Source organism: Syngnathoides biaculeatus, chromosome 10 (genome assembly GCF_019802595.1).
Source record: "Syngnathoides biaculeatus isolate LvHL_M chromosome 10, ASM1980259v1, whole genome shotgun sequence".
NCBI lineage: Eukaryota > Metazoa > Chordata > Actinopteri > Syngnathiformes > Syngnathidae > Syngnathoides > Syngnathoides biaculeatus.
Genome location: NC_084649.1, coordinates 15,751,401 through 15,776,506, shown reverse-complemented (window position 1 = coordinate 15,776,506; position 25,106 = coordinate 15,751,401). Strand labels below are relative to the sequence as shown.

General features: G+C 40.3%; 1 protein-coding gene across 3 annotated transcripts; it reads left to right on the top strand.

Moving 5' to 3' along the window:
- The first annotated feature begins 1,249 nt into the window (after nt 1-1,249).
- On the top strand, nt 1,250-24,581 carry LOC133507432 (ras-related protein Rap-1A-like). 3 transcript variants are annotated; one of them, XM_061832434.1, is made up of 8 exons: nt 1,250-1,423; nt 8,879-8,965; nt 10,596-10,664; nt 10,893-10,949; nt 13,531-13,671; nt 18,552-18,695; nt 18,904-19,035; nt 23,331-24,581. In XM_061832434.1, the coding sequence occupies exons 2-7, from the start codon at nt 8,909-8,911 to the stop codon at nt 18,991-18,993; spliced, it is 558 nt and encodes a 185-aa protein (XP_061688418.1). In that variant the 5' UTR covers nt 1,250-1,423; nt 8,879-8,908; the 3' UTR covers nt 18,994-19,035; nt 23,331-24,581. The 3 variants fall into 3 exon arrangements, with proteins under 3 accessions (XP_061688418.1, XP_061688419.1, XP_061688420.1); XM_061832435.1 differs by lacking the exon at nt 1,250-1,423 and adding an exon at nt 1,453-1,648; XM_061832436.1 differs by lacking the exon at nt 1,250-1,423 and adding an exon at nt 3,622-3,730.
- Nucleotides 24,582-25,106: the final 525 nt, after the last annotated feature.

The window sequence follows — 25,106 nt, the reverse complement described above, 5'->3', positions numbered from 1 at the left end:
CAGCATCTGACTTGCAAAAGCAAATGCCGGCTTTTACGTAACTAGCAGTGGAAACAGTCGACCACAGAAATGCAACATATTATAACAAGATGGGCATTTTTTCCATTTTAGTGTTTAATCTGAAGAAAAAAAAAAAAAACGGATTTGGATGGACCATCAGTGCTGCATTGCACGAAAAACAAGTAAATTCCTTACAATTGCACTGAAATGAGAAAATTAAAAATGATGAAAATAAATGTCCATCTAATAGCTGTGATTGTGCTGCAAAATTAGTACAATATTTTTAAAAGCTGTTTGACAAATTAAATGTCTAAAAATATATGCAATATAACTACAAGCTCTAATGATAATAGAATTAAATAAATGAAATAATCATGTAATAAATAAATACCTCTAAAAACGAATAAAAATATTGTATTATTAGATATGAATTAAATGAGAAAAATAAAAATGTACATAAAAAAACAAACACTATGCCTATAAATGACACTAGAAAGAGAATACTCGACACCGGAAAACTACGGGATGGAAAATTTTGAAAACTTCTGAATCAGTATAAAGAATAACTAAACATATTTATATTTATAACTAAACATATATATATATATAGCTAAACATATATATAGTTATAACATAAAACAATTAACAACAATAGCATCGAGTTTATTTGAGGGACAAGTCGAAAGAAACACACACACAATAAATTACAAAATATAATGAATAAAAACACTATAGAAATAATGAAATTATGAGATACAACCACTCTAGAGGAACAATTCAATATCTTTTCAGATAAAAGAGTGGTATTTGACATTGACATTGAGTGGTATATAAATTTGACATTTCAGATAGGTTTAAAGTCATCCATTTCCCCACCCGCTCATCCCCACAAGTGTTCCAGTAGTGCTGGAGCCTATCCCAGCTAACTTTGGCCGAAAAGGCGGACTAAACCCAGAACTGGTCGCCAGTCAGTCGCAGGGCACATATTGACTCTATCACTGAGCGGGAATCGATCCCACGGCGCCTGTACCAATGTAAAGCGTGTGTGAAAAATATTCATTGTGAGTTTAAGGTTAAAAAAAGAGTTAAGATTGTTGACTGAATTGTGTTTTGTTTTATAATACTACTACTACTAATAATTATTATTATTATTTATGTTCGGTCTTTATTCATATAGAGCACTTGATCTCATCTGTCCTTTATGAACACGTTCGGCACGTGTAGGGTTAAAATGGTGCATGCGACGGTCCTCCGAAGACAGACGAGCGGATTCCAAGGCGGCTCATGCGTCGCTCTTTTGAAAAAGCGCCACCGAGAGTGCGTCGCTCGCTCCCGGCTGCGAGTGACGTGTAGGCTGCGCGCGCAGGCGAGCTGACACTTTGCGGAGCGCCCACAGCGGAGACAGACAGCGAAGCGACAAACGGTGAGCGTAAACTTTACTTGACACCAAAAAAAATAAAAAAATAAGAACGCAGCCGAAAAGAGCTGATCATCGTGCGGGGGTTTCTCCTTCTCGAACTCCGCGACGGAACCTTCGGGGAGTGTGCTGTTCGCGGCTCGCGGCCTCTGTTGCTTGGACAAATTGACATTAAAGCTCCGGCGAGTAGCTCCCGAAACACTCCCATTTTAGTCAAGGCCAGGCGGAAGGGTAGGTAACGCGAGCCCCGCTCGTTCCCACTGACCCCTGAGCTCATAAGCCTCACCTCGGTTCGGTTCCAAGCGGAGACCGTCAAAACTGGGTTGACATTTGAGTGGCCCGGCGAGTGGTTGTTGCGTGTTTTGAGGCTTTTTTTTTGGGGCGAGGTGTGTGCTGGCTGAGCTAGCAGCCTAGCACGCTAACTAGCCGCCGCTAGCGGCCCGTTAAAGCTAGCTAGTTAGCCTCATTATTGCTAACGAGCTTCGTAACGGGATTTACCGGTGTCCCACTGGCATGTTTATCTCATTGGACCGGATTATAGATTAATGCTACCTCCGATGTGAAAGGTCTTTTTTTTTTTTACGCGTGGGACAGGAGGAGTGGAATTGATGTTAGTGGGAGAAGTGTTCAAAATTGGCTTGATTCGAGTCCACACCGCTCCTGGTTGCAATGGGATTTAAACACGACGTGGATTAATAAATATTTAGCACATACTGTATGGAAATGAGCCGATTTAACGAAATTGAATGGGGTAAAACTGTGGTTTCGACTCGTTTTTTTAGGCGTTAAGAACAAAGGAAATGCGATGCTCATACAACTTTTTTAAACATGAAAATCATGTATATAACTACACATGCTGACTTCCCGCGAAGTGCTTTTCAGTTTTAGAAGACCTTATTAAAACAACTGTGCTTGAACACGACAACTGCATGTCCCAAAAGTAATAGTCAGATGGAATCAGTGAGTGGATCTTTACACTTATTAGGTTTTTAAGGAAAGTCCCTTACCTAATGCAAAGGTATTCAAAGTATTGTAATACGAGCTGTTGCCCACCCATTTTCTTTTAAAAATATTTTATCTTGAGTTGCAAACAAAAATTGACTTGTGTAGATTTAACAAGCAGCAACAGTTTGGTAGCGAGTAAACAGTTTTTCAAAAGAGGTCAAGAGCTTTCTTTAATCTTTTAGAGAGCTGATTTTTATTTATTTATTTTTAGCAAAATGCATTACCAAATTTGTTGTCCATGTTTTATGCTGCAGTGCAACGGATTAATTGTATTTGTATTCATTGAATTGTTGAATGTGTTGTATGGCCACAGGCTAAATTAGACCCATATATAAATGGCATTTCTGTATTTTCCCTGTGACACTGGAATACAGGTATTGTTATAGACTATTTCATGTTTCTGATGAATGCCAGAACCAAAATGTTTGCTAAACGAATGTAATTTTTCCTCATTATAATGATTGGAAATAGAGTAAATCTTAAACAAACACACTTATACTTCTTCAACAACTAGTGCAATTACAGATTCTACACTTATCTTCTCATCCCGTGGGGCGTAACATGGTTAACACGATGAGATGCTGTCTTAAAACAACCACTTCCCTCCCCACATATACAAACTTCAGTCAGTCTGCTGTTTGGTTCAGGAACAGAGAGTGGAAGAGGTTATTTTAGACTGGCAGCGTGAAGCCTTCTTGCTTCTCTGGAAAGAGGATGTGGTTACAGGTCAAGGCACCGTTGACAGGATGGTTGGGTTTAGTCTGCTGATGTTGTTGTCCGGTGCAAAAACAGCCTTTGTTTAATGCTGCTCCTTTTGGTATAGGTGTCACACAAAAATAAAAAATGAGGTCAAAGAAAAATGTGTTCATGCAGATTTAGGCCCTAGTGTAGACACACAGACAATCAAGCTTCCTGGCTGGAGATGTCAAATGACAATCTCATGTCTTACTGTGCTATACGATTGTCTTTCAGTCGAAGGTGTGGTAAGAATGGATTTGTCCCAATGTTAGGGTCTGACAATCTCAAATCATGAACATGGTCAATATTTCTGACCAAAGCTCTTCATGCGTGGGGAAGCTGACATATCCCTGAGTCATGACGCCCCAAATTGTGACGTGCAACAGATTATGGCCAATGAAGGAGCTCCCCGACTCTGCAACAAGGAAAAGGCTGCAAATAAAGACAAACGTCTCGGATGAAAAGAACTATTTTCCAAAGCAAGTCATTTTTTGGGAGGACATTACCTTTTCACAAGGCTCAGGTAACCCTTGGAAACACCTGGCAAAGCTCGGAGGATGTTCTTATGAGGTATTATTGTTGTCCACTTGGTGATCCTATCTTCTATCTCTGGTTTTGATTTTGTATCTGTGTATTTGATTGTGTATTAAAAGGAGCCTGGCCTGGCGAGTGACGTGGGCGTTTGACTGACTGGTAACTGGCTATTAGACAGTTTGTTTTGTTGAGTGCCTTGCTATCAGTTGTCACTGAATATATGTGCTTATTACTATTTATCTGGTTATGGTTTATCTCTGCCCTTGACAACTTTTTGTGCATGACAACACGTTCTAACCCGCTAGACTACATCAGAGTACCTAACATCGATACTTTGTGTCGGTGATTGTGGATGTGCTGTTGTTGTATGTTAGTTCTCTCTTGCAGTAGACACGTTGCACTTTTTTTTTTTGTGAAATTCTCCCCAAACCTTTTGTTTTTGTCCCATCTTTTTAACTACTCTTTTCCCTTCGCACGGCACCATCGTGCCAATTTATTTCTGCACGGCGTGGTGCGTGCAACTGCAGCGATGTTAATCTTTGTGGAAAACTGATAATTGGAAAGGTTTTACTTTTTTCTTATTTTTCAGAATTCAATAATTTCAGGAGTACTTAACATTTCCTTGTCTAAAAGCCAAAGTAAAAGAAAAACCCACATGTAGGGTTAGCACCTTGTCAGAACTGAGGTCTGTTTGTCAGTTGGGTTCATCTAAGTAGACTGTTTAACTTCTGAACTTTGGCTCTTCTGCCCAATATAAATTGTTTGAACATTGTCGTCTTGCATTGTTAAAAAAAAAAAAAAAATGCTGCATATTCTTTACCATTTAATGTGAGCTATTTACCTAAATAACCACCGAAAAGGTTTTATTATGTCAGGTCTATAACCGTGATGCCCAGCTGTTGTTTTTCTCAAGTGCTTGTTGTCTTTAGAGTTGTGGACGAGTTGGGGCCCATCTAAGCTGTGTTTAGATCAGAGAAGTGGGTGACACCCTGGACTGGTCAATTGCAGATCTTTTCGTGTACCCAGAATATTTTTTTGTATGAAAAGCTGAAATGACCTCAGTTTTTGATGGTCACAGGGCTTATGCAGTTTTGAGGTTTCAAGTGGAGTAATTTGTTTGATGTTCAATTAATATATTTTCATACAAATGTTTCCTGTTTAGGAATTTAGTTCTGCTTTTAAGTGAAGTGAGTCATGCACTCAGGCGACTTTCACCAATTGCTGCCGTGCGAAAGTAATTTTTCTTTTGGAGTTTTGATGGTGTACCTCATTGGGAAGTTGGTCAAATGTCTTCAAACCTTTTATTTCAAATATTAATAAAGTAAAGTAAATTTATGTTTTCAAATTCTGTTAGAATCATTCCAAATGTTCAAGTTAAAACCTTGTTCTGCACATGAAGATTCTAATGACTCTGTCTCCTATATCCTGGTGGGGTAGACTACATCACTTAAAAGTAGTTTTTAGGACCTTTAGGAAAATGAAATTGAGCAATTTTCCCCTCTTTCTTCAAAGGCAACATAATCTCAACCGTGATTGCATAGGCCCTTTCCCACTATGATTGCATGAAAATTATAGTGTTTTTGCTGCTAAACATTATTACTTTTAGTCTTGACTCGATCCGGCTTTGTGTAATTAGCCTCGTATTCGTCGCTGCTGCTGTGTATGCATTTGTCATGTGGCGCATCTTCCTAATGTTTGGCCAGAACGACAATTTCTACAGCCTAAAACCTCAAGTGGATGTGTAAATGTCACGTGCCAATAAAATGTCACTCTCCTGTGCCACTTGCTTGAGCGGAAGTACGCCCTTCTCGAGAATGGCCTGCTGTCAATCATAATCCCGCCCTGCTGAGTCAGCAGCTGTGACAGCTTCGCTTATGTCAGATTAGCCCACGCCAGGAAATCCTGAATGTACTGTCACGTACAGCATAGCTCTCTGTTACACATGCCGCTCGCAGCCGTACATGGTCACATACCTTTGGCCCTGGAGGGTGAGTGATGTCAGTGCCGAGCGTTTGTTTTGCTAGGAATGACAGCGTTGTTAAGAGGAAGTGGAGACTGGGTGAGGTTTGGTTGAAGGCAGATGTCCTTAAATGGCCTTTAATGACTTTGCTTTGTAGGAAACTAAAATGTTGTGTGTCAGTACTGAAAATGTATCCTGAAAAATGTCTTCATCTGAATTTACACTGCAGTTTAAAAATGGCTGTTTCGGACGTTCAACATCCAATGTGTCTTCACGTCCTCTCTTATGGTTTCATCACTGACGGTATTGTCTGAACAAAAATAAATATTAAATATCTACTAATTTTTTTTTTTTTTTAATAATTCTGCTAATGAGTACCCATTAACAGAGCACCCACTCCTGAAAATGTCTGCGCATGCCTCTAATTACACATTTCCTAATTGTGTCACTTGAGAGTAAAACATACGAATAGTCACTTGAATCATGCATTGGAAATCCAGCCTTAATCCTAAATAAATTGTATTTGTACATATGAGTGGCCCCTTATACTCACTACCATGCCCGTTTTCTGACTCGCTTGTATGAACCTAATTGACAAGGAACTGAAATTTAAAAGTGATAATGTTTGTGGTGGAAACAGAATTTGCCTTCTTGTTCTTATTCTCGGACCCCCTGTAGCTCAGTGTTTCAAGGGCATGTAGTTTAACACTTGGCACTTGTGTCTACCACCCTTTTGTGCAACTATTTTATCCTACATTGTAAGTAATCTAAAATGATTCTGGGATGTTGTCCTGTGAAAGTCCACACTGTTGTGGGATTATCGCACCTTCACTTGGTCCTCTGAAAGGCAAACCTGAATAAATGCTGGATTTTACGTGTCACTTCTCAGATTTGCCAAATTTGTGGTATCTCTGTAATAGAAGCAAGTCCTAAGCTTTAAATTTGTGCAGTTGTAACGGAATTCATTTACCAGGCCTTTTTAAGCAGAACTGAACTGCTTCCCGTATTCAGATTATTAGTGGATTGAGGGTGTCCTCGCAAGCAGCAATTGATTTCAACACAAAGGGCCCTGGGCAGTAGTAAGTCTCAAGACATCGGTTCCTTACCTATTGGACAGTGAGCTAGTTAAAAGATGACCTTGATGGTCAGTGAGCCAGATTAAAGATAACCTTGATGGTCAATGCCAAAATTTGTTCCTTTGTCTGTTAATGGAAAAATATTTCACATCTTTAGATACACAGTATTATCGTGCATGCCTTGTACCTAAAGTAGTCGTTCGCGCTCATCTGCCATTTGTGTTGGCGACTGGTATTTGTGTCTTGGTGTGGCTTTGCCACCTTGACAACATAAACACAGTGGAGACGCTTTATGCAACACTTGGCATGCCACTATTAATGTGCTGTACTTTGAATGCGAGACACTCGTGTAACTGTGTGTGTGTCTGTGTGTGGGCAGGCATCATGCAAAGACGACTTTCTGCACTATAGCGGATTAACAATTATGAATAATTCACACCGGAGCCTTCATCCGACCGTATGGCCACTGCTTGCCATTGAAGTCTGCAGTCTTTCGTGCACCGCTTTGTTTGAATCAAGTGTGCCGTGTAGAAGGGGTTCATCTGGTCCCTGGTTACTTTTGATGCTTTACAAAATGGTTGACTATCAAACGGACGTACTGTTTTCATTGTGCCCCAAAATATATTAGTCGCCTTGTGATTTTGAACACAGATGTCATCTTTCGGCTTTAGTGGGATGTACGCAAGATAGCAGTAATGATGATTTGGACACTTCCATCCTCTGTAGTGCTTGTCCTCGTTAGTGTGCGTGAATTGGAACCTATTGAAACTGACTTTGGCTGAGAGGCGGTCAGCACCCTGGACTGAGATCACCAGTCAATCACAGGACACATAGACGAGGAACCAGTCACACTTAGATTAACACCTGCTCAATTCCATCTTGAATGAGCCCCATATGCATGTTTTGGGAAATCCATTTAAGCTCAGGGAGAACATGCAAATGTACGATAAAGGTAAAATAATAATTGAAAGTGAAACGTTTCCTGCACAGGTGATAGGAAGTGACAGCAAGTGTCTGTTATTGTTATAATTTAAATGTTTTTTTGACATCAATGTGTCAGCAAAAGTTTTCAACAGAGGGCAGTCAGTGAGTGGTGGGTTTTAAACTGCATTTTCTTGACACACTAACATGCATCCTCTGATACTAGAGAAACAGGAATATAGAAATGATACAGAAGCTGGTACATTAATGTCCACTTCAACCTCTTGTTCCATATTGGTACCAGTGTTACATTACACATGGCAGCAATGTGGGGAAAAAGATAACAAAAAGCCGGCTAAAAGGGCTTACACACATACTGAGTGTTAACATTTTAGCCAATTTTCATACTGCAACATCTTATTTTGTTAGCCTGCCTATGGCCTTTTGCATTGTGTGGCAGCTAGAACTGTTAACTTCAGAATGGCACCTCGAATTGGGCATCTACTGGATGTGGAAAAGCCCATCATCAAATCTGAATTTTCACTCTTAACAGAACGAATCTTACAATATCGTGCAACTTTCTTTATTCTGACAAGCTGCATTTTGGTGGGGCTATAAAATTGTCAATTTTATGTATGGTACTCAAAAGAAACTCTGACTTCGCCCAATTCTATGTCAACCTCAATGTGACGCTCTCTCTGCAGTGACCCACTTGGCTAACCCAGCTGACTTGGTGCCATAATGCACACCAGGGATTGGAAGCCCTCAAAGCCATATTCTAGAGATTGCACAATTTCTTCCTCCTTCTGACCTGTACTTCCCCTACTGGCAGCTGCTTTTTATCATTTGCTAGAAAAGGCAACACGCTGATATTTCACAGTACCTTTTTAAAGAGGTAATTGAGCAAAAAAAAAAAATTCTCTAGGGTGCGCCATGGTGCATGAAAGCAAGCCGGTTGTGTCATTGTGAGAAATAGAAGCTAGATCTGTGAATCTCCAGCACAGCACAGCTGGCTTGTGTTATACAGAGGTCACATCTTCACCTTCTCCTCCCTGAAGGAGCTCCGCTTATGGGTGTTCCCTCCATTGTTGTACTGTGCCTTTTGGCCATAACCTCCAGGAATGACTAGAATACTTCCTTTCTGGAATGGAAAAACTGGGAAATTCCTATTTGGATTGTTTACCTTTATTGAGATACTCATTTCTCGTGCTTTTGTGCCTTCTCCAGACTTTGGCTGTCTGCTGAAGTGATCCCGCCATGCGTGAATACAAGCTAGTGGTGTTAGGCTCTGGAGGTGTGGGCAAGTCCGCTCTGGTAAGTTTTCCCTCCTAAATACCTTCACTCACTCCACCTCTCAAACCATCTATTACACTTGCGCAGTACAGTTTTACTTTGTAAAACCCTCTGAAGTTAATTTAGCTATTCTTTATAAGTAGATTTGAAGGTAATTGCTGAAAACACGCAGACTGAGAACTATGTAGTACAGTGAAGATGGCGCATTAAACTCCTTTCAAAATTTCAGTTTTCCTTTGACTCATGTCTGTGTCAGGCATGGCGCTTGATCACCTTCATTCAGATCAGTGGTTATTTGTTGCAACTGCCAGTTAGTTATATTGAGAGCAAGCTGGTTGATAGGACCTCTCGTCATGACTTAAGTCTGGCATTGACCCGGTGGCATGTAGACCAGCCACTGGAGGGTTTAAGCAGATATACTTTTGGGGCTCAAACATGGGATGGGATATGTTGGGTTAAGGAAGTACTTTCCATTTTTCAGCGGTGTAGCGTTTCACACATTTAGTAGACAATCAGGCACATAGCGTCAGTATGCTGACAGTAGCATTTTCATTTATTTGTTTGTTTTAATTTAAACAGGAATTTTAAAGGCCTCATTTAATATAATTAAAGATTTTTTTTCAACTGTATTTACGAGACTCTTCCTTGGGGTGTCAAATTTAGAAGACATTTAATAGGGCTTTAAAGACTTTTTAGTCACTTCAGTAGGTTCATACTATATATTGGTAAAGTACCCTCATACCTTGCCGTGAAATATCTAAACGATACCACTAGGTGTGCAACATCGAGTTGATAAAAAATGATAAATATTTTGGCAATGAAATTCATTAGCAATTTGTTGCATTGCAAGATTATTATGTCCATCACATGCTCGGATTTATGCGTTACACATGCTTAGCTGCGGCCCCAGAATTCTGTCATGGGCGTGTTCTATTTGTATCTCGAAAACAATTCATACACTGAGTTTGGAGGATCTCGGCACTGGTAATACATATAATTGTATTTAGTTCTCTTACTGTTGTTTTTTTTTTATATAAGTGACCATTGCAACCCGAGCCTTTCGCTAAACAACTACAGTAATTGGGCTGAACATGGAAGGGTGCAGATTATTTTTTTTTGTAATGTGAATGTGGAACATAAGCACCAGGTGGAAAAAAATGTTCTGCCTGGTGGAAACATGGTTTTTAACCTACCTTGTGGAGTTTGTTTCCTTCGTCAGCGCCATAGTAGAGCATCTGGCATCAAACCGCTTTTGATTTTTGGTAACTTGTTTTATGCATCCATTGAGTGAGATAAATTGTCATGGTAACAGTATTCATGCATATATTGGCCGCTTAATAATATCTACAGAGCCAACAAAAGATAATTGAAATGCAGCAGTAAAGAGCAATTAATCTTTAACTTTATACTTTTGAGAGGGTTTCAAATATTTTCAACATATTGGGTCAGGGAAAGTGTGGACTGTGAAACTCGACATCCTTGTCGTATCTTTATGGCATTGTCGTCTACACAGTCACTCTCCTGACTCTGCTGCGGCCCTGATATTACAGCCAATGTCGAATATTGGCTGGAAAATCCCATCTTTGGCAGATGACGTAAAAAAGTCTTTAAATGCACCGTGATTGATCACGCATTGTCTTCTATTTTACAGACAGTTCAGTTTGTGCAGGGAATCTTTGTGGAAAAATATGACCCGACAATAGAAGACTCATACAGAAAGGTGAGGGTTCCGAAAGGGGGCAACTTTGTTACCTCACGCCATGTTGTTTGACTCTCCAATGTGTCGTCACATTCTGCGTCCTTCAGCCTCTGCCTGGTGTATTTTCCCCGAGTCTGAGCGTTCTTGTTCCTGAAACGTTTGACCTCTTATCAAATGCGGATGGCAATGTAACTGCAATTGATGCCTGTTATGCATGTTTGATAAACCATCTGTTCTTTTTCCTTGCAGCAAGTGGAGGTAGACGGGCAGCAATGTATGCTTGAAATTCTCGACACAGCCGGCACAGTAAGTAAATCCATGGTCAAAAAGTCACCGCTTGGTTTGTTGTTGAAGAGATGAGCTGGAATAGCATCTAAGTCTTTTCATGAAAGATATTATACATGCTATTTGACACAATTTCAAACTGTCTGTGGGTGTCTATGACGTGCTTTTGTTGAAATAACATCAGGAATTATTGAACACTTTATAGTAGCAGGCTGAAAACGGGTGCAGTGATCATGTATGGTTTCCCTCTAACTTTTTCAGTGATCAAAGTCCTCTGGATTTTCCTGGAATTTCAGATTTTTTTAATTTTCATGAAAATTGCTCCAGAAAATTGAGGAAAAATTGCCTTAAATTAATCCGGATATTAGTTGACAACATTGAACGAACATGCGTCTGGGTTCGTCGTTTTGCTTTCACAAGCTTAGCCATGTTGAGGCACTAACACTAGTAACAGTAACGCCCCTCCCCTCGTATTCGCTCAAGACGTCGCTTATTTTGTGTGGTCTTGACATTAATTTACGTGTTTATTTCATAAACGTTGTTAACTAAACAAGCCTACTCCAAAACAATCGGTATTCACCCGGAAAGAGGAAATGCAAGTTAGCCGTACGGAGCAGGTACGAAAGCGCACGTTTAGAGCTGCTTAACGGAATGCGAGTTGACATCATGAGCCATGTCAAAGGAAATTCAGTTACACCAGAGGTGCTCATTGGATCGATGGTGTGTGTGTGTGTAAAAAAAAAAAAAAAAAAAAAAAAAAAAAAAAAAAAAAAAAAATCCACCATGTCGCTTGATTCAGGTGTGGGCAATAAGTCGAGCGCATGCACATAAAGGTGCGTTCTAGCAAGCCGGCCTCCTAGTCACGGCAGTCCTGTGGTGCGTGCCCCCCCCCCCCAACAATACCTCATGTTTGCCGACAGGAATGTTTGTTCCAATGTATCGTTAGGTTGTTGCCACTAACGGCGATTTATATTGAACTAAACTTTCAGCATTTTCAAAACATTGCGAGTCTAGACGTTCGTGTTTATTCCTTGACAGGCCAGTGCCTTTACCTTTTATTCAGATAAAGTTTGTCAGATCAATAATTTTTTATGAAAATTTTTTTAAGTCGTTTTATATCATGTTCTATCAGTTGAAATTGGAAATGATCATTTCTGAGTTTTAAATTTTAGTTTTTTATTTTAGTTTTAATATGAGCAATGTGGTCGAATGTATCCGTATAACGTGACGCAAGTTTGAAACTTAAAACGTTAATAGTAATTACTACGGATCAACTTCTTGTTGATGAAATGTGATTTTGTGCCGAAAAAAGTTGCAGTGTTCCACTTGTTTGGGGGAGAAATTTGAAAAGATGATTGACTAAAAGTATTGTGTGCTTTGGGGATAAATAGCTTAGTAAAACTGCTGGAATGGAGAGCATGGGTGGTGGTATGCATAGAGGTCAAGGAGCAAGGATAGGTTGGGGTCTTGTCAATGAAAGGTTTGCAGATAAACATAAACCAGTGAATGAAGAGAGGCAAATTAACTAGGGAGTACAGTTCAGTGGTGCATCTTAAATGGAGCACCACTGACAAAGTGGAAGACATTACGGTGATGTATGTTGTCTGGCTTGTGGAGGGTTTTTGAAACCATCTAGGATGTCTCCGTAAAATAAGATCAGGAGGACAGTCATTTTAATGAAAAGCACTTAAGGAGAACAATGTTGTGGCGATGTTGATGTTGGTTTTTCTGCAGGCAGCTGTATATCCGGAGCTCACTTTTCCATAAATTTTGGCCCACGGCACAAAAAAAAAAAAAAAAAAAAAACTACGTGAAGTTGTAAGTTGGTGTACATGTAAGTCAGTTTTTCTGTGGCATTATCGCAGGGATTGTTACATTAGAGTGAGGTGGAAGTGGAGAATGATTTGCTCTCACATTTTTGAAATGGGCAGATACAAAAAAAATAATTTCATTGTCTAAATTTTTCACACTTGACAAAATATCAGGCACTGCAAAAAGACCGAACTTTGTGTCAGCCATTAAAAATCGATTTTACATAATGTGAGATGTCTACATGACTTCATACACTGTTTTCCAAAATACTGGTTAAAGCCATCCATGCATTGAGCTTGCTTGCGAATAGGTTAAAACAATTCTTCTATGGTGCTCTGAGGAATCCACTCTACAGTTCTAAAGATGCCTTAAGTAATACTTTGCGATCTGGATCCCAGATGAGAAATGATCATAGCTCTGTCCTCTCTCCTTTTAATTCCAACCATCCTTAGCTTTTGGTGTATTAACTGGTTGGCATTTATCAACAAAGCACCAGTTTGCGTAAATGTTGTCTTGCAGATGGACGTTTTCTAGCCGTCCACCTCTTTCTTAATCCATGCCACTGGACTGTTAGTACAATATGCCTGAAATCCTGTGTTTTTAGACCTTTTGGATGTAGCAACATTAAATAGGAGTTGAGTGTCTCTGTAGTGCTAATAATATGTCCACGCTGCATGTAAAAACCTGTCAAAACATCTTCTCAAGATAGAGCTCATCTCAAACCCAGTGACATCTTGTGACGACACGTCATATGATGAGACTCATGCCTTGTTTTTCCTCATGGTTTCAGGAACAGTTCACGGCAATGAGGGACTTGTACATGAAGAACGGCCAAGGATTTGCCCTGGTCTACTCCATCACAGCGCAGTCCACCTTTAACGACCTCCAGGACCTGAGGGAACAGATTCTACGAGTCAAGGACACCGAAGATGTAAGCGTGTGTGTGTGTCTGTGTGCGTACGTGTTTCTGTCACCTCTTCATGGCATGTTCTTTTTTTATTTTTATTCATGCTTTAAAGACTCACAGAGCACACAGCTGATAGATTATAGTCCCCCCGTGCTTCTGTTCTCAGCCGCCTACATTGTTCAGTTTCTATGGAGACCATTCAACGCCTAAGAACGGCATCTTATGCAGGGCAATTACAAATTCGTATTAGCTCAACACAATGGAGGCCGTGGTGTCCCAAACCCACTTGTGTGTTGCAAACAATGAGAGGGCGCACAGTGCAATTTGTACACTATGCATATCATTGTGTGGTACATGTCTAAGGGTTGGAACTGCTTCGTTTGTGGTCATTCCCCCTTGTAGTCGATGGATTTGATCTCAGTAAAAACAATGAATGTCTTTCCCGCAGCTCTTGCAATTAATTATCTGCGTCAGAATTACATTAGCATCTTATTAGTTGCTAAACGTCTAGCCTCTTTCCCACAGGCTGGTAAATTGCTGCATCAGAGCCACAACAGACGAGCTGCCACTTATTCACCTTTGCCTTTGATACAGAACCCTGTGGAGGCAGGATAGGGCCTCTACTTTTGCGCCATATTGTCAGCATAAGGTTAAAGTTAGCGTCTGCAAAAAGTTGATCTTTATACACGGTAATCCAACAAATTGCCACAGCAGAGCTCTAAAAGATCTATCTACCTATGCCTTTCACAGACAACCCAGTGAAGGCAGGATATTACCATGACTGTAGCTGTCTTTACCTTTCGTAATAAATTTTTTTGCATGATTGAATTTTTTTATTTATTTATTTTTTTAAAGCTGCAAAAAGTCCTAAACTCTCACACACTAAATTGGCGTATCGGACCCCAGTCAAAGCTCATTTAGTATTTGGCCACCTCTGCCTTTTATACAGAATCCAGCAAAGGTGGGCTATTGCCAATACAATGAGTCTTTGCCTCAGCTCTTATGACATTTAAAAAAAAAAAAAAAAAAAATCAAATAATCATCTCATCAGCTGCAAAAACTCTTCCCTCTTTCACACAGGTCTTTTAATTTGCTCCATCACAGGCATAACGAAAGATCAACATATGCATTTTACACAGAACACAGTGAATGCAGGCTATTCCTTTGACTGCAACTGTCTTGTTGCTAATGAATTAATTGAGTCTGCTGTTATGTACCTATACTTCACACCTGACAGTACCACTGAAGGTGAAAAATCTGTCAGGTTGAGTTTATCCTAAATAAAAGACAGTCTTGTCTGGGAGCTATTGTTTTCCACACGTCTCTACTTTTTGGTACATGTGGGTTGTGAGGCCCTTTTAGAGTGAAGCACCATTGCATTGCTGGTGTTCTGGTGCTGCAGGGATCACGTCATGCAATCAAGGATGTCCTTTTTTGAGGGTCTGGAACAAACGTTACCCCTCATTTTGTTTTCCCTTTTTCTCCCTTCACATAGCTGCATTTTGTGGCATAAAAGTCCCCACCACCCACCCCCAAAAAGTCCAACTCTTATTCAGTGCCTGTTTCTATGTTTTCCCCATTATTTTTCCCTCCCACTCTCTATGGCTAGGGGGCCTTGTGGCCTCATTGTGGTCTGGCACTCCATGTGAATGATTGGAACGCACGGCACTGATCTGCAAGAGAAACAGAGTTCATTAAAGCCACACTCCGCTGTGAGGTTGTGGTGTGTTTTATGAGAGCCGCTGTGGTTACAGAGCGAAGTCTAGCTCGCTTCGCGCCATTCAAGGTGAGGGAACAGTTGACTCTTACTGACGACCTGAGCAAACGTGTCCCGAAAACCCAGAGAACTGCGGTCAGTCACGATATCGCAGGACTTGAGCCCCGGGAGCATATTGTGAGACTTGTTACAAAATTGCCCAGGTTGTTATTGAATGTTTTCAGGAAAAGCGTAAAAACACAAGAAATTAAGGCTTTAATTAATTAAGGCCGGCTTTAAGGCGCATAAATGTATCTGACACTCATCTGTACAATATTTTGTATACATCTTTTGCTTGCAATTTTTGTGTTCAACTGCAATGGATTTTTAAAAAAATGTTTAAATGAGTCTAAAACATGTAGGAAAGGTAAAAATAAAAATGCGTTTCTTATGGTCTGTTGCAGTTTTCCACTTAGCAGGTGGGTCTGGAACATAGCATTCGTCATAAATGGAGTTTCACTGTGTTTGTGCTGTGGTTTTATTTGTGGCCACTTTGTTCGCGCTGGTGTCAGTCCACTGTTGACGCGTGGTTGAAGCCTCTTTTCAAGGATGGCACTGTTTATCTCTGCTGCACACAGGAACGTACAGCCAACGATGCTGGTGAACTTTTCCTTTTCATCCAAGGTCAAATTTGTCGAATGCCTTTACGGCCTTGCCAAGCTTAGAGCAGACATTCCCCGGTCGGCGGTCCAGCTGTTTTTGTTTTCCACGCGCCATTTCGCCGAGCTGGCAAAATGCACAGACACCCTTAATATCGCTAAGCTCAATTACAAGTCTTCAATGGGCTTCTTTGCAAAGTGCAGTACTATACGGTTGTATTGAGGCGTGTTGTTTGCAGCATATTGTCCTGCTCCAGAAGCCCAGTGGATTCCTACAGTGCTCAATTACCAGACTTTTAATGAGTCCACTTTGAGCACAGCAGGGCCAAATTTCATCATGATCTAAAGTGAGGGCATATTCTGTGGTACATTCACTCTCCGAACTTCCTTATGGCTCTTATGCAAGATGGGCGCTTGTGACTTTTCAGGACCATGTCAGTTTCTGCCAGCGGGTCTGGGACTGCAGTAATGCCCCGACCCCGGTTCTTTTGGCTCACTGTTCCTGTTTGTTTGAAAGTGCTGGCTGTGTTCATTTGAACTGCAATCCAATCTCCAAAGAATGCCACAGTGTGCGGGCTACGACCTGTCTGCAGCATGTTAGAGATGTCTGCGCAAGCGTGGACACTTCCAGTGGGCTAATGCTTCCTCGTGCTGACACTGAACATTTTTCATTCCTTCCATTTCTCTCTCTCTGTCACTCGCTCCCCCCCCCCTCCCCAATCCTTTTTATCACAGCTTGGCTCAACATTTCTGTTAGCAACGCATTCCTCGGCTCTCCCAGGACCCCTTGGGAGAAATGTCGTTGGGCAGACCAGTGCCCAAACGGCTTGTTTGGATATCAAACACGAAGCCACAACCTCTGTGGGATTAATGCAAACATCCCAGCTTCCTGTCGTCTATTCCGCGACCACGGGGGACAAGGATCATAGCCCCCACCGTATTTCTCCCCCACCGATTTACATTTTTCTGATGGAATACTGCGGCCGCAGAGTAGGGCTGCATGCTCATACATGTCCTCCTGATATCCAGTGTTTCCACATTTCCCAGGCAGGGAGAGAAAAGCAGGAATTCCCATGTAGTGATTTAGTAGTTGCTGGCCCACCACAAATAAATTTCTCCTGCAGATGTCTTGTTGGGAATGTTTTTCCACACATTTTAGGAAGATGTGCTCACTTGAGGATTTCTTACATGCTTAACAATGGAAGATGAATACGAAGCCCCGGTGTCCCATCGCGCGCACACAATCCAATACTGTCATGTATGGCACAGGACGGCCCCTATCATGAAATGCAGCTGAGATGTTTGGAAGCGCTCAGGAAGGAAAGCGATGCTATCCCGGCTGGGCGGGGCTGCCGCTGTTTCCTCCGAGCCCGACGAGCAGCTCCAGATAGCCGCTCAGGAAACAGCAGGCAGGATGAGACGTATCCCTACACTACGACAGAGCTGCAACCACGCTCACGCTATATACATTCTTCCTTTTCTTCTCCCACTGCCCTGTGTTACTGGAACATAAAAATGGTGGGCATTTCTTTAACCATTTGGGCTTCTTCTCAGTGGATACATTCACTTGGAGGAAAAACAAAACAAGTAGCACTATTAATATAGATTACATCATCAGTTATGTAACCACAACGATTTGTTTGACTTCCCAGAGGGACTAATTGATCTGTTTGGATTGTCCTTGTGGCTGTCCCCTAGAAGCTTTGCCAGTGTACTGTAATGTGGGGATCACTGACCTTTTAGAAACTGAGAGCTACTTCCTAATGTGAAAGGCTACCAGTTTGATACACACTAAGAAAAAAAAAACCATATCTGCTGACATTACTTTTGTTCATATTTCATGTTATTTAATTTCTGATCAAGTTAATGATTTCAAGTAATAATTACGAAACTGAAAAAGTGATTATCTAGTGCTTACAACATCAGTGGAAAAATAGCAACGAGCTTGATTAAAAAAAAAAATAATAAAATCTTTGCTTGTGGAGAGTGTTTTCTAGTTGATGGTAATCAGCAAAGGTAGAATGGAGGCAACTGTACCCTTGTTTATTTTTTCTAGTTTTCTGAAAATGGTTGAAAATTAGTTATGTGATGGGGGCTAAAAAAATTACGTTAACAATAAAATTGACTAGTGTTTTTATCGCGTATGGTCTCCTTTTAGATGTCCAACACACACATACTGATTTTTCCACCAGCAATCAAGGTTCTTGTGTCCAGTGATCATAGATGAGTGACTAAAATTAAGCAGCAGCCAAGAGTTGCTGTTGGCTTGTCATGTAAGGTTAAGGTTCTTCTCCCTCATGTCTGCTTTGCCTTATTCTACCTTATTTTCATTCTTTTATTTATATCTTAGGCTAGAATATAAAAAGTGAACGACCTGGTCCTCCATTTCAGTGATCCACTGTATATAATTATTGCATTGTGGTCTCCACCTTGTGGTTTACTGTTTTTCATCACTTTTTTTTTTTTCTTCCACTCAATATTGTCCAACAGGTGTGTTTAAAAAAAAAAACAAACAAAAAAAAAATCTGACGTTTGTGTTGTTTCCTCAGGTACCGATGATCCTGGTGGGCAACAAGTGTGACTTGGAGGATGAGCGCGTGGTGGGAAAGGAACAGGGCCAGAACCTGGCCAGACAGTGGAACCACTGTGCCTTTTTAGAGTCCTCTGCTAAGTCAAAGATCAATGTCCTCGATGTGAGTTACCAACAAACTTTTTATTTATTTATTTTTTGTTTTAAATCCAATGGTGATGACTTAATAGAAACCTTTTGTCAGAGATATCATGTTACAGCAAATTTTCCCTGACAGGGACTTGTCTTAAGAGGATGACTCACCTGGTAATTTATTTGCAGAAATGTGGCATTTGTTTTGACTTTGCTTAGTTGCATTTGTTCTCTCTCAGATCTTCTATGACCTGGTCAGACAGATAAATAGGAAAACGCCAGTGGAAAAGAAGAAGGCAAAAAAGAAATCCAACTGCGTGCTGCTTTAAAGACCCTCACATCCTAAAGCCCCTGCAGCAGCTCTGAGCCAGGTATGTGTTGAGATGGATGCTATACTGTTTTTTACATTTTCATACTATGCACTCCATTTCCACTTGTCACGCTAGTTCAAATCAAGCGGTATACAGGAGTAGTTTTGTCTCAAGCAAGTGCTGAGTTTGGCTTTTGTTACCATTATGACCAAGGTCTGAACAAGGCCACTGAGATATAGTAAGTGGCTAGGCAGTGTTGTCAGTTTAGCAGGTTTGACACTATTTTTAGACACTTTTCTGACAAAATTACAGACTGCTGGAGACTATGACTCAATCTGGAGCAGATGTTCACCCGTGTGCATCCAAACTGCACATGAGTAGAGTTTGCAGGAGTTAGTTGGTCTGGCTAATGTTGTGATGTCACGACTCAACATGATGAACTTCCAGCACACAGACAAATTTTTAGAAATGTGCAGCGTGCAAAAGAGTGCCGCCTTTTTTTCATTTTATTTTTGTATTATTTCACACTTGACTGAGGGCAGGTCCTCCAGAGAACCAACTCTTTGTATGTAACCTCTTAAAAAGTAAGTTTTCAGACTGCCATTTAAATAGCACACATGCCATGAAGAACAACCTGCTTGTGAATCACAAGCAGTGGTCAGGTTAAGTGTTGTATAATAGCATTGATATTGTAACTTTTGTGACTTATTGTGTATCACTTAAAGTGACATGCTTTTTTTTTTTTTTTGCACTATTACATTGTATCAACATATGTTTCACTTCCTCCTTTGAAAATTAAAAAAAAAAAAAAAGCCTCTGGGAGAGAAAGGGCTCCACCTCCAGGCAGCAAGGGGTACAACTTACTGACAAGTAGAAGCTGACAAGTCAATTGACCCCTCCGTACAGGGCACTTAACCACGCCTCCTGAAGTGACGTCACGCCACGTGCGCAGACGTAAGACAAACAGTAAAAATGGCCAATACAATACATTCTGAACTGAGACAGACTACATGCTTCTGATTTAATTCAAATTAACGATATATTATAGATTCTAAATACAATACATTCTTAACTGAGAGAGACGCCATGTTTCTGATTTCATTCAATCATTCACACGTAGCAATGTTATGCTAGCGCAGAACGTCTCATTCATTTATACGAGACGTGTATTAAAAATCAAATTTAGGGTATATCTTCGTGCAAACAGTCTGGTTAAGCTTCGGCCGCGAGCCAGCAAGAAATCAATACGTTTGTGCAGTCCGATCAGCGCTAAATATCGCTCAACAAAGAATAAGTGTGACAATCGTTCACACGTAGCAATGTTATGCTAGAGCAGAACGTCTCATTCATTTATACGAGACGTGGATTAAAAATCAAATTTAGGGCATATCTTCGTGCAAACACAGTCTGGTTGAGCTTCGGCCGCGAGCCAGCAAGAAATCAATACGTTTGTGCAGTCCGATCATCGCTAAATATCGCTCAACAAAGAATAAGTGTGGCAATTGTTCACACGTAGCAATGTTATGCTAGCGAAGAACTTCGAATTCATTTATACGAGACATCTATTGAAAATCAAATATAGGGCATACCTACGTGCAAACATATGTGTTCCGGTTGATATTAGATGGATTAAGTTGATGATGCGGTCTTCCACAAAGTTTGATCCATCGAAGGCATTTTTCGTACTGGGTCTTCGGTTTTGGAAAGGGTACGAATCGAACTCCACCAACTAGCCTTTCAGGATACCTGTCGTCACTATTACAAAGTCCGTGACTACACCTCTTAACCATATTTTTTGTTAAATAACCCAAATACGCGATAAAACGCTAACTAAACTTATACTGGACCATTCAATGTTGTCAGAGAAAATGGCGGGAGCAAAAACGGGCTTTGGTCTATGCAGATCTCTGGCCTCTGATTGGTCAGTGACGCCGATTGCGCAATATCCACGGAGGGGTCAATTTAGTGGCCTCTTTACTCCTGACCTGCACTCATGCATGTCTACTTAAAATGTACACATCTGGGAATGAAAAGATATTCTGGTAAAAGGAGAAGGACTGATCCAACTCATTAAGGAAAAGTAGAAAAAAAAGCCGCGTGAGATGTACAAAACTTTTACATTTTGATAATTGAGCACAGTGAAAAGGTACTTCATTTTTGGTTGCACAAGATTAAAATGAGTAAAGTGATCATTTTTCCCTCTTATCCTCATCAACAATCAAACCATCTGTTAACCTTAACACATTTTAATCATGTGCAACTGATGTAGCTGTTCAAATTAAATAAAAAAAAACCTCATTAAGTCAAGTCAATATTGTTTGTTTTGTTTTGTCGGAAAATGGTGTTCTCATAGATTTGCTGACATTGTGATCTGATCAAAAAAAGCCAAATTAGCTGATTCTATAAATCAAAAACCGAACTGTTTTCAAATCGGGAAGTAAAAAGGCAGAGAAATAAAGTAGATATTTTTTTTTGGGATAAGTAGTTGAATACTGGTTCACGTTCATTTAGTTGACAACAGAAATGTCAAAAATGTTATTCTAAGCTATAACTTGAACACAAACTGTGCCTTCTGCAATTACAGTAGATGATTTCTTATTGTGAATGGGTCCGGACAGGCTTGTATTCCCTGACTCAGCCTTGAAAAGTGTGAACGTTTCATCTGCATTTTTTTTTTTTCTTGGCATCTGCATGACTGAATGAGTCAGTGCCCAACTGGCCAACGCATTCACTCGTGGAAAACAGCCCATTCATTACTCTGAGGAAACTAAGATTTTGGGTTCTCTTGTATTTACATATATTTTGTTGCTCATCCAATCAATGAGAAATCAATATGTGCAATATTTAAATGACTAACGTTTCGGTCAGGATAGAGAGCAAAATTTTCCATCCCAACCTTTGCCACGAACCATGGATTAGTGCAACAGACAGCGCCATTGTGCCCGGCTCAGACATCATGGCGGCCCTAACCAACCGCTCTGTTCACCCAGTCGCTGCGAGTGTGTGTGTGAGAGTTCACACGCTGGACAGCCCGCTGACCCAACACTAACGGGATTACATCCGAAACTGTGCCGTCACTCTCTTGCAGAGTACATACTGGCACCCTCACCCCAGAGGCCATATTTATACAATACGGTGGGTGCTTGGACTGTGCGTAGAGGGACGGTTGTGTATTCAAATAATTAGTCATAATGAAGCATTATGAGCAATCGGGTAGGAGTGAAGTGCAATGCAGAAAGTAATTTTTAATCTTAACCGATTGTTGTAAAGAAAATGTGGGAAACTGACCTTAGAAGGGGTTGAACTGATAGTCATCAGATTGACTTTACAACTCTTGTTTAGTGCTTGACATTGACAGACTGGCAATCAGGTGTTTTTGTTTTGTCCACTTTAGTGGACATTCGACCCACTTGTATGCTGCCATCGCCACACTGTAACGCTCTGTGGAGCACCGAAAAAGTTTGCTAAAGCGCTACAGTGCATCCTCCACAAATGAAAACCCGAAGAAACAACCAAATGTTTCTGGGGGAAAAAATAGTAACAGAACTTGGACTTCAAACCTATAAAATACACTAGGTCAGAATATTGGTGAGCAAACGCCTCCTTGTACTGTTAACTTCAAGCTAAATGTAGTTTCCCTGATTACTTTTAAAGTGTTACACACACAAAAAAAGATCTGTACGGTTAAAGGTTTTGCGGTAGTGACAGGAGACTGGAACAGTTGAATCGACTACATGATTTGACTTTGGAGGTTCATGGTCTGACAATCTGACCATTAAAACAGTCAGTGTCCAGTTCGACTTTTTTTTTTTTTTTTTTTTTATCTATTGCTCATCCCATCAGTTTGTGTGTATTGCTGTACAATCACATTTCAGACAGTGAAAGTTGTTAATTAAAAGTAGCTCTGGATCTTCCCTCAACTGTATATTCAGTCATTTAGGCATCCGCATGTGTGTAGTGCAAAGATTTTGAATGTTAGTGTTTATCAAGTAAAAAGTCAGAAATTGGAAAAAAAAAATGCAGTCTGGATGTCACAATGTGGATTTGCTATCTCAGAAGATAATTTTTCCATCACTAGTTGTTACTGCAGCAGTCAGGAAAGTAGTGAGGGGGGAAAAAAAACAATTTGAGTTTGGGATCATTTCACTATTATTTATTTATTTTTTTTTAAGAGTGAAATGTGCTTATTGGGAAGTACAACTGGCTGAAGTTATAAAACTCCACGTATCTGCCCTTGTGTTTTTAAAACCAAATGATGTAATTTGGTGGCCACCCGGGGGCGCTGAGAAGCTGTCTTGCTTTTAGAACGCGATCTTCCAAGAAAGCAAGGACTTAACCACTGTGTCGCTTTGCAGAAATGCTGTAATGAAGAACTGTTGCCCTGATTGGAACATGCCAGCATTCCAACAGCCCCCACCCCACCCCACCCCAACCACCTGTATCCCGCCACTAAACTTCCACTCCATCAACAACAAACGGTGAATCAGCCGAGCGCTCACACCGCTCCTATCCGAGACGAGACAAGGATAACGATGTATGACGCGGACAGAAAAATCAAAGAGAAAGACAGTCGGCGAGAGGCGACTCTGCTCTCTGGCCTCGAGGACCTTCTTCCGGTGTGTGCGTGCGTGCGTGCGTGTGTGTCTACTGAAAGGACACATTTGGTCCATTTTTGCATCAAAAACCAAAAGGCTACAAACTGGTGACAACAGCGCAGGAAATCTGTTAAAAGATACAAACTTAATGTCCATGAGCTGCCTAGACACGGCTAAAACAACAGCCCCTGCCTGACCCCCCCACCCAACCCTTTCTTTTTTTTTTTTGACACTTTTAACACACAAAAAATAACAAATGAAACATTACAAATGGGATTCAGTATTTTTTTCCATCTTTTTCAATATATCGTATTTGAAAGACATGAATTTAGCTGTGTGATTATAAATGTACTTCAAAAATGAGCATGAAAAGTTGCATCAGTTCATAATTGTAGATGTGTGAAACCAAGTGGAAAAGTGAGAATCATTTTTTTTTTTTTTGTTGTTTTTTTTGGACGGCCATAAGCATTTTCTCCATGCCTGTCATGTCAGTGATGATAGATCAAGGTCTATAATTTGTCTTTTTTTTTTTTTTTTTCCACTTTCCCACCTCTTCTTGGTCATGGACTTCTACCGATCTTTCTCTCTGATGTGACTTGATTTTATACTTAGTCACTGGGAATTTCATAGCTCCCATAATATATTCTGCCATTTTTTTTTCTTTTTGCATAATAATGCTTCAGACAAAAATGGGTCTTTTATAGAAGAAATAAGGGGCGGGGAATAAGGAATGATTTCTATGTCTCTTGAAGCTGAAATATATTATACTAAACCAACTCGAATAATGCTTCTTGTGTTTTTCTGTCTACAATGTTCCAGCGTTTATGGATTATTAAAGTACATTTTAGTACATTTTCATGATATTGGTCAATGTATTTTTGTGAATTAAACTTTTAACCAAAGTGCTTCGGTTACAAGTTGATCTTTTTATCATGTACAGTATAATGCTATGCCCCCCACCCCTTAGTGGGTAGTTGAATACCACTAGTAAAGGAACACATGGAGACATTACTTTTGGGCTGTGTCCTTTGTGGAAAAAGTGTCCATAGTTGTTGTACCTTTTACCAAATCACTGAGAGTAATGGTGGATCTTTATTTGTGACTACAAATTAGGGATGTGAGGCAGACCCACAAATGGGGAAAAAATATATATCACTACTTGAGGGAGTCCATTTTCAGCAATGAAGCATAGTATTCTGTTTTCTTTTTAACAGTGTTACTGTTTTGTATACTTTGATTTCAGCAGCTGGAAAATTTTACAATTTTGTACAAGCCACCTACTATATTTGTGGAAATGACCTTCCCCTGAAAATTAATTTGATTTCTTTTTGCATTGGCTCAGGAAGGAATCCCGATTTGTGTGTGTGCGCAAATTAAAATTTGTTTTGCGTGAATGGAAATTGCCATCTTATGAAAGCACAAAATGATATTTGTCAATTTCTGGCAGTACCCAGGTTCCCATTGTGTTTGGGAAAGGTTTCATGACATTCCTAAATCTTCAAATTATCAAGTCAATAATTTTTTTTTTATCAACTT

Excerpts from the sequence above, each read along its gene's own strand:
- LOC133507432 (XM_061832434.1), top strand. The coding sequence starts at position 8,909 with ATGCGTGAATACAAGCTAGTGGTGTTAGGCTCTGGAGGTGTGGGCAAG. Across the intron at positions 10,665-10,892 it reads TAGAAGACTCATACAGAAAG|CAAGTGGAGGTAGACGGGCA; the intron begins GTGAGGGTTCCG and ends TTTTCCTTGCAG. Across the intron at positions 13,672-18,551 it reads GAGTCAAGGACACCGAAGAT|GTACCGATGATCCTGGTGGG; the intron begins GTAAGCGTGTGT and ends TTGTTTCCTCAG.